Here is a 15,414-nt window from a genome sequence, read left to right as displayed (position 1 = left end):
TCACAGTAACAACACAACGTACAGTATGTGATGTCACAGTAACACAACGTACAGTATGTGATGTCACAGTAACACAACGTACAGTATGTGATGTCACAGTAACAACACAACGTACAGTATGTGATGTCACAGTAACACAACATACAGTATGTGATGTCACAGTAACACAACGTACAGTATGTGATGTCACAGTAACAACACAACGTACAGTATGTGATGTCACAGTAACACAACGTACAGTATGTGATGTCACAGTAACACAACGTACAGTATGTGATGTCACAGTAACAACATAACGTACAGTATGTGATGTCACAGTAACACAACGTACAGTATGTGATGTCACAGTAACACAACGTACAGTATGTGATGTCACAGTAACAACATAACGTACAGTATGTGATGTCACAGTAACAACATAACGTACAGTATGTGATGTCACAGTAACAACACAACGTACAGTATGTGATGTCACAGTAACAACACAACGTACAGTATGTGATGTCACAGTAACAACATAACGTACAGTATGTGATGTCACAGTAACAACACAACGTACAGTATGTGATGTCACAGTAACACAACGTACAGTATGTGATGTCACAGTAACACAACGTACAGTATGTGATGTCACAGTAACAACACAACGTACAGTATGTGATGTCACAGTAACACAACGTACAGTATGTGATGTCACAGTAACACAACGTACAGTATGTGATGTCACAGTAACACAACGTACAGTATGTGATGTCACAGTAACAACATAACGTACAGTATGTGATGTCACAGTAACAACACAACGTACAGTATGTGATGTCACAGTAACAACACAACGTACAGTATGTGATGTCACAGTAACAACACAACGTACAGTATGTGATGTCACAGTAACACAACGTACAGTATATGATGTCACAGTAACATAACGTACAGTATGTGATGTCACAGTAACACAACGTACAGTATGTGATGTCACAGTAACACAACGTACAGTATATGATGTCACAGTAACACAACGTACAGTATATGATGTCACAGTAACATAACGTACAGTATGTGATGTCACAGTAACATAACGTGCAGTATGTGATGTCACAGTAACAACACAACGTACAGTATGTGATGTCACAGTAACAACACAACGTACGTTATCTTTACACCTGGGAAAAACTGAATCCATTCTCTTTGGCTCTATTAGTAATCTCAGCAAGGCAAATGGCTTCTTGGTTAGAGTGGGTGACAATGTTATCACACGTAAAGATGAAATTACCTACCTAGGTTCCATCCTGGAGGCTAATCTTTCCGGTGATAAAATGGCCACCAACGTAATCAAAAAAGTTAACCATAGAACAAGATTCCTCTACAGGATCTCCTCACTGGTCAACAAAAACACCTTGAAGACCTTAACAGGAGCCCTTGTACAGGGTTTCTTTGACTATGCATGCACCTCCTGGTACCACAGCACCTCAAAGGCCCTTAAAACCAGGCTCCAGACTTCCCAAAACAAACTGGTCAGGCTCCTACTTGATCTAGCCCCCCGAACCCACCTCACCCCTGCCCACTTCGACAGGCTGGAATGGCTTAGGGTCGACGACAGAGTACAGCATCTTGCAATGGGTCTGGTCCACAAGATTCGATACACCACCAAGATACCCATGTACCTGTCTAGATACTTCCTTAATGTTAACGAAGTCCACACCCACAACACCAGAGGGAGTGCAACGAACCATGTACAACCCAGATTCGGCACAAACAAGGGACTAAATTCTTTTCGCTCCTATGCCACTAAAATGTGGAACGCCCTACCAACTGTCATTAAGACATGCGAATCCCTTGACTCTTTCAAAACCGCTCTCAAAGGGCACCTACGGACGGCTGCAATTCGAAACTGGCCCCTGTAAAATCGGAATCCCTCAAACACGAACGCAATGACAACACAAGAGACGGTCGCGGCCACACAGCCAACTCAAGGTATGGCCACTGAGCCAACTTGGGGACCCAACGCAAGGACAACACAAGAGATGGTCACGGCCACACAGCCAACTCAAGGTACGGCCACGGAGCCGACTTGGGGACCCAACGCAGCTCCTCCAAGGAAAACAAACAATTTAACGGAGCTGAACGTGAATCCCCCCCCCCCGCCCCCCCCTTTTTCTTCCCCTCACTGTATATTTTTCTTTTCCCTTTTTACCTCCTTTTTGATGAATTCTTTTTTGATGAATTCCTGTTCTGTCTATAGAAGTGTCTATTTGTACGTCTCTAAATGTTTTGATGATTTGAACATGGTGGACCCTGTTGGAAACAAGTGTAATGCTTAATTGGGTCGTCCACTCACAGTTAACAGCCTTTGTATTGAGTTTGTGCTTGAAATGTACTGTAATTCTGCAAACTGTTAATAAATTCTTCAATCAATCAATCAAAAACAGTATGTGATGTCACAGTAACACAACGTACAGTATATGATGTCACAGTAACATAACGTACAGTATGTGATGTCACAGTAACACAACGTACAGTATGTGATGTCACAGTAACAACACAACGTACAGTATGTGATGTCACAGTAACACAACGTACAGTATGTGATGTCACAGTAACACAACGTACAGTATGTGATGTCACAGTAACAACATAACGTACAGTATGTGATGTCACAGTAACACAACGTACAGTATGTGATGTCACAGTAACACAACGTACAGTATGTGATGTCACAGTAACACAACGTACAGTATGTGATGTCACAGTAACACAACGTACAGTATGTGATGTCACAGTAACACAACGTACAGTATGTGATGTCACAGTAACAACACAACGTACAGTATGTGATGTCACAGTAACACAACGTACAGTATGTGATGTCACAGTAACACAACGTACAGTATGTGATGTCACAGTAACACCACAACGTACAGTATGTGATGTCACAGTAACACAACGTACAGTATGTGATGTCACAGTAACAACACAACGTACAGTATGTGATGTCACAGTAACACAACGTACAGTATGTGATGTCACTGTAACACAACGTACAGTATGTGATGTCACAGTAACATAACGTACAGTATGTGATGTCACAGTAACACAACGTACAGTATGTGATGTCACAGTAACAACATAACGTACAGTATGTGATGTCACAGTAACACAACGTACAGTATGTGATGTCACAGTAACATAACGTACAGTATGTGATGTCACAGTAACACAACGTACAGTATGTGATGTCACAGTAACACAACGTACAGTATGTGATGTCACAGTAACAACACAACGTACAGTATATGATGTCACAGTAACATAACGTACAGTATGTGATGTCACAGTAACATAACGTACAGTATATGATGTCACAGTAACACAACGTACAGTATGTGATGTCACAGTAACACAACGTACAGTATGTGATGTCACAGTAACACAACGTACAGTATGTGATGTCACAGTAACACAACGTACAGTATGTGATGTCACAGTAACACAACGTACAGTATGTGATGTCACAGTAACATAACGTACAGTATATGATGTCACAGTAACACAACGTACAGTATGTGATGTCACAGTAACACAACGTACAGTATGTGATGTCACAGTAACACAACGTACAGTATGTGATGTCACAGTAACACAACGTACAGTATGTGATGTCACAGTAACACAACGTACAGTATGTGATGTCACAGTAACACAACGTACAGTATGTGATGTCACAGTAACACAACGTACAGTATGTGATGTCACAGTAACAACACAACGTACAGTATGTGATGTCACAGTAACATAACGTACAGTATGTGATGTCACAGTAACACAACGTACAGTATGTGATGTCACAGTAACACAACGTACAGTATGTGATGTCACAGTAACAACACAACGTACAGTATGTGATGTCACAGTAACACAACGTACAGTATGTGATGTCACAGTAACAACACAACGTACAGTATATGATGTCACAGTAACAACACAACGTACAGTATGTGATGTCACAGTAACAACACAACGTACAGTTTATGATGTCACAGTAACACAACGTACAGTATGTGATGTCACAGTAACACAACGTACAGTATGTGATGTCACAGTAACACAACGTACAGTATGTGATGTCACAGCAACATAACGTACAGTATGTGATGTCACAGTAACACAACGTACAGTATGTGATGTCACAGTAACAACACAACGTACAGTATGTGATGTCACAGTAACACAACGTACAGTATGTGATGTCACAGTAACAACACAACGTACAGTATGTGATGTCACAGTAACAACACAACGTACAGTATGTGATGTCACAGTAACACAACGTACAGTATGTGATGTCACAGTAACAACACAACGTACAGTATGTGATGTCACAGTAACATAACGTACAGTATGTGATGTCACAGTAACACAACGTACAGTATGTGATGTCACAGTAACACAACGTACAGTATGTGATGTCACAGTAACAACATAACGTACAGTATGTGATGTCACAGTAACATAACGTACAGTATGTGATGTCACAGTAACATAACGTACAGTATGTGATGTCACAGTAACACAACGTACAGTATGTGATGTCACAGTAACAACATAACGTACAGTATGTGATGTCACAGTAACACAACGTACAGTATGTGATGTCACAGTAACACAACGTACAGTATGTGATGTCACAGTAACACAACGTACAGTATGTGATGTCACAGTAACATAACGTACAGTATGTGATGTCACAGTAACAACACAACGTACAGTATGTGATGTCACAGTAACACAACGTACAGTATGTGATGTCACAGTAACAACACAACGTACAGTATGTGATGTCACAGTAACATAACGTACAGTATGTGATGTCACAGTAACAACATAACGTACAGTATGTGATGTCACAGTAACACAACGTACAGTATGTGATGTCACAGTAACAACACAACGTACAGTATGTGATGTCACAGTAACACAACGTACAGTATGTGATGTCACAGTAACACAACGTACAGTATGTGATGTCACAGTAACAACACAACGTACAGTATGTGATGTCACAGTAACACAACGTACAGTATGTGATGTCACAGTAACACAACGTACAGTATGTGATGTCACAGTAACAACACAACGTACAGTATGTGATGTCACAGTAACAACACAACGTACAGTATGTGATGTCACAGTAACACAACGTACAGTATGTGATGTCACAGTAACACAACGTACAGTATGTGATGTCACAGTAACAACACAACGTACAGTATGTGATGTCACAGTAACAACATAACGTACAGTATGTGATGTCACAGTAACACAACGTACAGTATGTGATGTCACAGTAACAACACAACGTACAGTATGTGATGTCACAGTAACAACATAACGTACAGTATGTGATGTCATAACGTTGTCTCCTTGTTCTTGTTTCCAGGTCCTTTGACGTGTGAGCTGACCTGGAGAACAGACATCATGGACTCATTATGATCAATATGATTGATTGATCTATAATATAGACTGTATGATCTGTACATGTATTAATACATCATAATACTGATCTGGACATAGGTCAAAGGTCATAGGTCATAGGTCAAGGTCAAAGGTCAGAGACTGTATGTGTGACTCAGACAACAGGAGCTGCTCTGAGTTGCCGTGGATACAGATGTCAACAACAGACACAACAAGCCTTTATTGGATAAATCATTTGTTTCTATTTCTCCCCTTTTTTATTATTTTTACAAATTTTTATTTTTTACAAAAACACAAAAACAATACTTTTAAAGATACGTTTTTGATTCATTTTTTCTTATATTTGTGATTTTGTGCATATTTTCGTAGAAGACATGAAGTGGTTTTATTTTGTTGAATGTGTTTTCTACAAAATACAGTTTCTATATCAGTGTTGCCCAAAATATTTCATGTCAAGGACCCCCAGAAATCTATGTATTTGGCCGCCGATCCCCATCCGAAAATATGTAGTTCCAGGGACCCCCCAGGAGCAAAGATTTAAGTTCAAAACGTTCGCTCTGAAAGAATATATATTCAAAGATTTGCGCCACATTTTCACAATCTTTCAAAAATAGCAGATCTACAAGCTCTACGAGCTCTATGAGCTTGTAGATCTGCTATTTTTCAATTGCTAAAGTATAACATAATGCGTAAAACACCAAAAGGGGTTCCCGTCCTGAAGGGGTTAAATCAGCCTGTATGTTAGTGTTTGGTCGCAGGTGATTTAAAAACCATCGTCTGATGTACCAGTATTTTTAAAAAGCTTATGTTTGTTTTTATACCAGTATAATGTTTTAAAATGATCGTCTCATGTATTTTAAATATTCGTTTTCATATAACGTGTTTTGTACGCGTTCAGGAAGCTAAACGCAGCTAATGTTAGCATGTTTATCTGTGATTTTACTAACGGTGGAAGAAGTATTTTTGTTTTTTTTATACTTTAGTAAAAGTATTAATACTGCGATGTAGAAATACTCTGTTAGCAGGTTGTACTTGAGTGAAAGTACACGTCTGGCATCAACATATGCAGTTAAATAAATACTTAAAGGGTTCATGTCATTCATTTTCATTTATTTTTATTTTTCAATTTTTCTTTTTGGTTTGATGACCTCAATCACACCCAAAAACACAACCTGAACTTTGAACATTCAGTGGATTTTCTGTGGTCTGGGGTCTTCTCTGTGTGTCCTGAAGCCTTTTGAGCTGCAATGAAAACAAGGCAAAACAGTGAAAACATGGACATCTGCTGGCAAATCCCATTGACATAATTATATGGGATTTGCAGCCTCCTTACATCACAGTCCACAGGGAAATCAGAGCACTTGAAAAACCCCAGAAAACACAGAAAACCATACAGACCACAGAAAATCTACTGGATGTTCAAAGTTCAGGTTTTTTGGGTGCAATTGAGCTCAGAACCCCCCCCCCCCCCAATTTTGTTTTACAAAAAACCTTTTTTATGTCACTTTACAATAATTATGAGCCGCGGTGGTAAGAGACTCACCGCTCACCCAAACACATCTCTCTGTTTTTACTAAAACTACAACATGACGTCACTGAACCGCGGTGGTAAGAGACTCACCGCTCACCCAAACACATCTCTCTGTTTTTACTAAAACTACAACATGACGTCACTGACCCGCGGCGGTAAGAGACTCACCGCTCACCCAAACACATCTCTCTGTTTTTACTAAAACTACAACATGACGTCACTGACCCGCGGCGGTAAGAGACTCACCGCCTACCCAAACACATCTCTCTGTTTTTACTAAAACTACAACATGACGTCACTGAGCCGCGGTGGTAAGAGACTCACCGCTCACCCAAACACCTCTCTGTTTTTACTAAAACTACAACATGACGTCACTGAGCCGCGGTGGTAAGAGACTCACCGCTCACCCAAACACATCTCTCTGTTTTTACTAAAACTACAACATGACGTCACTGAGCCGCGGTGGTAAGAGACTCACCGCTCACCCAAACACACCTCTCTGTTTTTACTAAAACTACAACATGACGTCACTGAGCCGCGGCGGTAAGAGACTCACCGCTCACCCAAACACATCTCTCTGTTTTTACTAAAACTACAACATGACGTCACTGAGCCGCGGTGGTAAGAGACTCACCGCTCACCCAAACACACCTCTCTGTTTTTACTAAAACTACAACATGACGTCACTGAGCCGCGGTGGTAAGAGACTCACCGCTCACCCAAACACACCTCTCTGTTTTTACTAAAACTACAACATGACGTCATTGAGCCGCGGTGGTAAGAGACTCACCGCTCACCCAAACACATCTCTCTGTTTTTACTAAAACTACAACATGATGTCACTGAGCCGCGGTGGTAAGAGACTCACCGCTCACCCAAACACATCTCTCTGTTTTTACTAAAACTACAACATGATGTCACTGACCCGCGGTGGTAAGAGACTCACCCAAACACACCTCTCTGTTTTGACTAAAACTACAACATGACATCACTGAGCCGACTAGTGAAAATAGCAGATCTACAAGCTCACACCTTGTGAGCTTGCTGATCGGCTATACCCCTCCAAACAACACAACACGTGATGTCACGTGGAAGCCAAGTCTAAGGACTTTTTATGTTTGCAAGACATTGTGAGCTTGTAGACCGGCTATTTTCACCATTGTCGTCATGCCTGTTTCCATAATATTATTTGACAATGTAAATTATATAATAACATGTTTGACCAGTTTTTTTGTCATTTTCTTTTTCTTTTATTTATTTTTTGAGGTATTAGAAAGGTCTTTAACTGTCACTTCACTGTCATCTGGGGACCCCCCCCCCCCCCCCCCCCCCCCTCCCGAAGCCACTTGGGGCTCCCCCCTGGGACCCCGCCCACAGATTGAGAACCAGCCGTATCACAGATCAGAGAAAATTAATTATTTTAAGCAATATAATATTCATGGTGATTCATCATTAACATTTGATTCTCTGTCAAAACATAACTTTTTGGAAATCTGCAAAAAAAAAAGCGTAGGCCTATTTATTCAATTTAAATACATAATTTTAAATTATAAATACATATTAAAATATTATATGTTAATGCAGCATTGTGGAAATGACGTAGATGACCATGCCTTCTTTTTATTGACCCATTGGAGCTCGAGGCATGCAGGGGGGGCGTGTCTCTGAGCACAGAGCAGATCTACAAGCTCACAGCCTCGTCGGGCTGCGCCACGCTCTGGGCTTGTAGATCTGCTCCCCAACGTTCGCTTTCACGACAGTGTCGTAAAGCGACACGTTCGTCCAATTGTTGTTGCCATGGAAACCAGCCGGTCGGCAGCAGCAAGGGTTTGTTTACAAGCATGGGTGAGTTTACCAAAACATGGAGTTATAAATATATATACAATAATAATGATAATAATAATGTAGACAATATGGAACAGTTGAGGATATTATGTCGTTTTATTTACTAGTATTTATAGCTGTGTTTACATGTTTTTCAACACATTTATTTCCAACTAAACACATCTGATAGGAAGATCATTCTAGCTACACTATAATTATTATTTTTAATTTTAAACCTTCAACTCAATGTAAAGGAGAATAAGTGTGATTAATTAAATAAGCACATAAATAAATAAATACATACATACATAATAGTTGGTGATTGTGATGCAACAACACACATGGTTACATCACAGATGTTTTGACGACTACCTTTTTCCACTGACGAAAACTAAATGAAAACTAAGCTATGACGACTAAAGCTGAGACTAAATATACTGACAATCTCGTCAACAAATAAAAACTAGAGTAAAATGTTAGGAAGGGACTAGTGGACAAGAGATCCAGTATAAGTCATTTTACACTTGGTTGCATGCTGAAAATAGCAGATCTACAAGCGCGTCGCAGTTGTGGGCTTGTAGATCTGCTATTTTCAGCAAATGTAAAAATCAGTCATTATGACGGCATCAAGGCCCGCCAATTAAGATACATTTTAGTCGACTAAATCAACTGTAGTTTTAGTCGACTAAAATGTTATGATATTTAGTCGACTAAAACTAGACTAACACTAAAACATTCCAGGTGACTAAAATGTGACTGAAACTAAATGAAAGCTATTCAAGAGACTACGACTAAAACTAAAATCAAAATGTGCTGCCAAAAACATCACTGTTACATCACATGTTGAATGTGGTCATTTAGGGCGTTTAGAGGCTGTTTGTTTATGTTTCATCTAAAGAAGATTTTATTCAGTTTATTATTTCATATATAAGAGGAATATAAACTGTATTAGCAGAAAAACACAATGCACTCTATTTAACTGGCTGGATGTTCCTACACATGGAACCAAATGGACCCGTTATTCCAGTTACAGACCCATAAGGGTCCATTTGGTTCCATTTGTACACTCTCAGAGTTACAGACCCGTAAGGGTCCATTTGGTTCCATTTGTACACTCTCAGAGTTACAGACCCGTAAGGGTCCATTTGGTTCCATGTGTAACTTACACTCTCAGAGTTACAGACCCGTAAGGGTCCATTTGGTTCCATGTGGTACACTCTCAGAGTTACAGACCCGTAAGGGTCCATTTGGTTCCATTTGTACACTCTCAGAGTTACAGACCCATAAGGGTCCATTTGGTTCCATGTGTTACACTCTCAGAGTTACAGACCCATAAGGGTCCATTTGGTTCCGTGTGTTACACTCTCAGAGTCACAGACCTGTAAGGGTCCATTTGGTTCCGTAGTTACAGACCCATAAGGGTCCATTTGGTTCCATGTGTTACACTCTCAGAGTTACAGACCTGTAAGGGTCCATTTGGTTCCGTGTGTTACACTCAGAGTTACAGACCCATAAGGGTCCATTTGGTTCCATGTGTTACACTCTCAGAGTTACAGACCTGTAAGGGTCCATTTGGTTCCGTGTGTTACACTCTCAGAGTTACAGACCCATAAGGGTCCATTTGGTTCCGTGTGTTACACTCTCAGAGTTACAGACCCATAAGGGTCCATTTGGTTCCATGTGTTACACTCTCAGAGTTACAGACCTGTAAGGGTCCATTTGGTTCCATGTGTTACACTCTCAGAGTTACAGACCCGTAAGGGTCCATTTGGTTATAAAGTGTGGAGTTTTAATCCTCAGGACTAGATCAATAAATACTGATTATTTTCCATATTGGGCGGCTGTGGCTCAGGAGGTAGAGCAGGTCATCCAATGATCCATGGGTCGGCGGTTCGATTCCCGGCTCCTCCTGTCTACATGTCGAATTGTCCTTGGGCAAGACACTGAACCCCAAATTGCTCCCGATGTGCTGGTTGGTACCTTGCATTAGCCTGATTATCAGACTGTAGCTTTATTGAAGCTTCAGTCTGACATTGTCTCCTGTCTGAGCGATTTCAAGGGGGAGGGGATTAGAATTTCCCTCAACCCTCTGTGTGTTGCGCTGCGTGATGACGCTGAAAACGGGACTCGGCGCTGATTGGTTGTTCGTTAGACCCACCCCCCCACCACCGATTCTCATTGGATAATACATTTTTGTACCGAAGAAATTATAGGTTCACAGCGCAACACCAGACCAAGAGATGCAGTCCACTCAGAGAGTGGGCGGGGTCTTTGGGCTGGATCCAGGCTAACCTTGCATGGCTTCCACCGCAATCGGTGTGTGAATGTGTGTGTGAATGGGTGAATGTAATGCACAATCTATGTAAAGCGCCTTGGATAAAGGCGCTATATAAATGCACCATTTACCATTTACCATATTAAATGTGTGACCTTGATGATCTAATGACAGTGGTTTTCAACCTGTGGTCCCTGAGGGGGTTCCAGGTGGTCCCTGAGGGGTTTCAGGTGGTACGGGGACAACCGCCGACCTCCATCTGAAAATGGGGACACCCCCCCCCCCCCAGAAGCAAAGATTTGATTTAAAAACGTTGGCTCTGAAAGAATATATTCAAAGATTTTCATGATTTTTCCAAAATGGCAGACCTACAAGCTGCTACGAGCTTGTAGATCTGATATTTTTCAATAGCTAAAGTATAACATAATGCTTAAAACACCAAAAGGGGTTCCCGCCCAAAATGGGTTAACTATAAACTGCATTTTGGGATGCAAAATTCACCCTGTTTTTATCTCTGATGCAGGGAGCCAACGGCTACGGTCAGCTGGGTCAGAGACACACGGAGGACACGTCCTCCCCCAGGGGGACAGACGTCTCCTCTCTGGACGGAGCTGTGAGGACGCTGACCGGAGGAGGTGGACATTCTGTGGTCCTGACCGGTGAGTCTGAAAACCACCTCTTCAGACTCCATCTAGTCTGAAAACCACCTCTTCAGACTCCATCTAGTCTGAAAACCCACCTCTTCAGACTCCATCTAGTCTGAAAACCACCTCTTCAGACTCCATCTAGTCTGAAAACCCACCTCTTCAGACTCCATCTAGTCTGAAAACCACCTCTTCAGACTCCATCTAGTCTGAAAACCACCTCTTCAGACTCCATCTAGTCTGAAAACACCCACCTCTTCAGACTCCATCTAGTCTGAAACCCACCTTTTCAGACTCCATCTAGTCTGAAAACCACCTCTTCAGACTCCATCTAGTCTGAAAACCCACCTCCTACATAGACTTCTATTGGCTTCAGTCCAATGGAGGCTCTCCTACATAGACTTCTATTGGCTTCAGTCCAATGGAGGCTCTCCTACATATACTTCTATTGGCTTCAGTCCAATGGAGGCTCTCCTACATAGACTTCTATTGGCTTCAGTCCAATGGAGGCTCTCCTACATAGACTTCTATTGGCTTCAGTCCAATGGAGGCTCTCCTACATAGACTTCTATTGGCTTCAGTCCAATGGAGGCTCTCCTACATAGACTTATATTGAGAATGGGGACAACCAACTGGGACAAGCCCTGGACCGGAAGTAGGCAGAAATGCATTGGACTCATATCAGGGCAACAGCCCATCTGTAATGATCTTAAATCCCTTTATTTTAGATTGTTTTAACATAAACATTACAGAGACTTAAGTTGTTACTGTACAATACTTTAAAACAGTTGTCATGTTGCACACATGCTTAAAATAGCTCTTATTTGCGCCGCCCTCGTTGAAAACAATGTTTTTCCAACTCCTGCTTGTCTCAGTTCTGGCTGCATGCACAGGGCTGGGTTTCTGCCCCCTCAATGTCCTAACTCTTCTATTAGATGTCTCTGGGTTTCTGCCCCCTCAATGTCCTAACTCTTCTATTAGATGGCTCTGGGTTTCTGCCCCCTCAATGTCCTAACTCTTCTATTAGATGACTCTGGGTTTCTGCCCCCTCAATGTCCTAACTCTTCTATTAGATGGCTCTGGGTTTCTGCCCCTCAATGTCCTAACTCTTCTATTAGATGGCTCTGGGTTTCTGCCCCTCAATGTCCTAACTCTTCTATTAGATGGCTCTGGGTTTCTGTCCCCTCAATGTCCTAACTCTTCTAATAGATGGCTCTGGGTTTCTGCCCCCCTCAATGTCCTAACTCTTCTATTAGATGGCTCTGGGTTTCTGCCCCCTCAGTGTCCTAACTCTTCTATTAGATGGCTCTGGGTTTCTGCCCCCTCAATGTCCTAACTCTTCTATTAGATGGCTCTGGGTTTCTGCCCCCTCAATGTCCTAACTCTTCTATTAGATGGCTCTGGGTTTCTGCCCCCTCAATGTCCTAACTCTTCTATTAGATGGCTCTGGGTTTCTGCCCCCTCGATGTGGTAACTCTTCTATTAGATGGCTCTGGGTTTCTGCCCCCTCGATGTCCTAACTCTTCTATTAGATGGATCTGGGTTTCTGCCCCCTCGATGTGGTAACTCTTCTATTAGATGGCTCTGGGTTTCTGCCCCCTCGATGTCCTAACTCTTCTATTAGATGGCTCTGGGTTTCTGCCCCCTCAATGTCATAACTCTTCTATTAGATGGCTCTGGGTTTCTGTCCCCTCAATGTCCTAACTCTTCTATTAGATGGCTCTGGGTTTCTGCCCCCTCAATGTTCTAACTCTTCTATTAGATGGCTCTGGGTTTCTGCCCCTCAATGTCCTAACTCTCCTATTAGTTGGCTCTGGGTTTCTGCCCCTCAATGTCCTAACTCTTCTATTAGATGGCTCTGGGTTTCTGCCCCCTCAATGTCCTAACTCTTCTATTAGATGGCTCTGGGTTTCTGCCCCCTCGATGTCCTAACTCTTCTATTAGATGGATCTGGGTTTCTGCCCCCTCGATGTGGTAACTCTTCTATTAGATGGCTCTGGGTTTCTGCCCCCTCAATGTCCTAACTCTTCTATTAGATGGCTCTGGGTTTCTGCCCCCTCAATGTCCTATCTCTTCTATTAGATGGCTCTGGGTTTCTGCCCCCTCAATGTCCTATCTCTTCTATTAGATGGCTCTGGGTTTCTGCCCCCTCAATGTCCTATCTCTTCTATTAGATGGCTCTGGGTTTCTGCCCCCTCAATGTCATAACTCTTCTATTAGATGGCTCTGGGTTTCTGCCCCTCAATGTCCTAACTCTTCTATTAGATGGCTCTGGGTTTCTGCCCCTCAATGTCCTAACTCTCCTATTAGTTGGCTCTGGGTTTCTGCCCCTCAATGTCCTAACTCTTCTATTAGATGGCTCTGGGTTTCTGCCCCCTCAATGTCCTAACTCTTCTATTAGATGGCTCTGGGTTTCTGCCCCCTCAATGTTCTAACTCTTCTATTAGATGGCTCTGGGTTTCTGCCCCTCAATGTCCTAACTCTCCTATTAGTTGGCTCTGGGTTTCTGCCCCTCAATGTCCTAACTCTTCTATTAGATGGCTCTGGGTTTCTGCCCCCTCAATGTCCTAACTCTTCTATTAGATGGCTCTGGGTTTCTGCCCCCTCAATGTCCTAACTCTTCTATTAGATGGCTCTGGGTTTCTGCCCCCTCAATGTCCTAACTCTTCTATTAGATGGCTCTGGGTTTCTGCCCCCTCAATGTCCTAACTCCTCTATTAGATGGCTCTGGGTTTCTGCCCCCTCAATGTCCTATAACTCTTCTATTAGATGGCTCTGGGTTTCTGCCCCCTCGATGTCCTAACTCTTCTATTAGATGGCTCTGGGTTTCTGCCCCCTCAATGTCCTAACTCTTCTATTAGATGGCTCTGGGTTTCTGCCCCCTCGATGTCCTAACTCCTCTATTAGATGGCTCTGGGTTTCTGCCCCCTCAATGTCCTAACTCCTCTATTAGATGGCTCTGGGTTTCTGCCCCCTCAATGTCCTAACTCTTCTATTAGATGGCTCTGGGTTTCTGCCCCCTCAATGTCCTAACTCTTCTATTAGATGGCTCTGGGTTTCTGCCCCTCAATGTCCTAACTCTTCTATTAGATGGCTCTGGTTTTCTTCCCCCTCAATGTCCTAACTCTTCTATTAGATGGCTCTGGGTTTCTGCCCCCTCAATGTCCTAACTCTTCTATTAGATGGCTCTGGGTTTCTGCCCCCTCAATGTCCTAACTCTTCTATTAGATGGCTCTGGGTTTAAAGCTTACAATTTACAATTTAGGCATTTAGCAGACGCTCTTAACACTAGGATGTCTGAAAAAAATGTACTACTACTATGACGGCTAACGGTCAGGATGGCCATGTTTTTCGTGCTATTTGATTGGCCATTCTCTCCCCCACTCCTAATGATCTTCACACCTCTCTCTGCACCCGTTGACGGCTTGCCATTGTCTTCTAAATGTTACATTCCAACTATAATTCAAGGCAGCAGTTTCAACTCGACAGGACAACTCAAGTTATTTTTTATGTTTTATTTCAGTTTACCAAACTATAATTATAGTGACGGTGTGAGCGCTATATTGAATACCCTTGTGCAGCAAACACTGTCCGACTTTGTATTGAGCCAATAAAATAGGCTACCACACGTTATTGTATAATAGCCAGAGCCAGGCACATTGCTCAGA

General features: G+C 42.3%; 2 protein-coding genes across 2 annotated transcripts in view; both read left to right on the top strand.

The window, feature by feature from the left end:
- The window catches only part of LOC306923227 (anoctamin-9-like), a gene marked incomplete at its 5' end in the record, with an annotated part of 58,978 nt that extends 53,311 nt beyond the window's left edge, over nucleotides 1–5,667 (top strand). The window contains one exon of the mRNA XM_079501259.1: nucleotides 5,438–5,667. Coding sequence (XP_079357385.1) covers nucleotides 5,438–5,453 — 16 coding nt within the window. The 3' untranslated portion in view covers nucleotides 5,454–5,667. The remainder of the gene's footprint in view (nucleotides 1–5,437) is intronic.
- Nucleotides 5,668–8,800: 3,133 nt separating this feature from the next.
- Nucleotides 8,801–15,414, top strand: part of LOC306923226 (secretion-regulating guanine nucleotide exchange factor-like) — a gene marked incomplete at both ends in the record, with an annotated part of 19,823 nt that continues 13,209 nt past the window's right edge. The window contains 2 exons of the mRNA XM_079501258.1: nucleotides 8,801–8,848; nucleotides 11,626–11,761. Coding sequence (XP_079357384.1) covers nucleotides 8,801–8,848; nucleotides 11,626–11,761 — 184 coding nt within the window. The remainder of the gene's footprint in view (nucleotides 8,849–11,625; nucleotides 11,762–15,414) is intronic.

The sequence above is a fragment of the Electrona antarctica genome (genome assembly GCF_951216825.1).
Source record: "Electrona antarctica genome assembly, chromosome: 5".
In the NCBI taxonomy this organism is placed as follows: Eukaryota; Metazoa; Chordata; class Actinopteri; order Myctophiformes; family Myctophidae; genus Electrona; species Electrona antarctica.
This window is presented reverse-complemented; position numbering and strand designations above follow the sequence as displayed.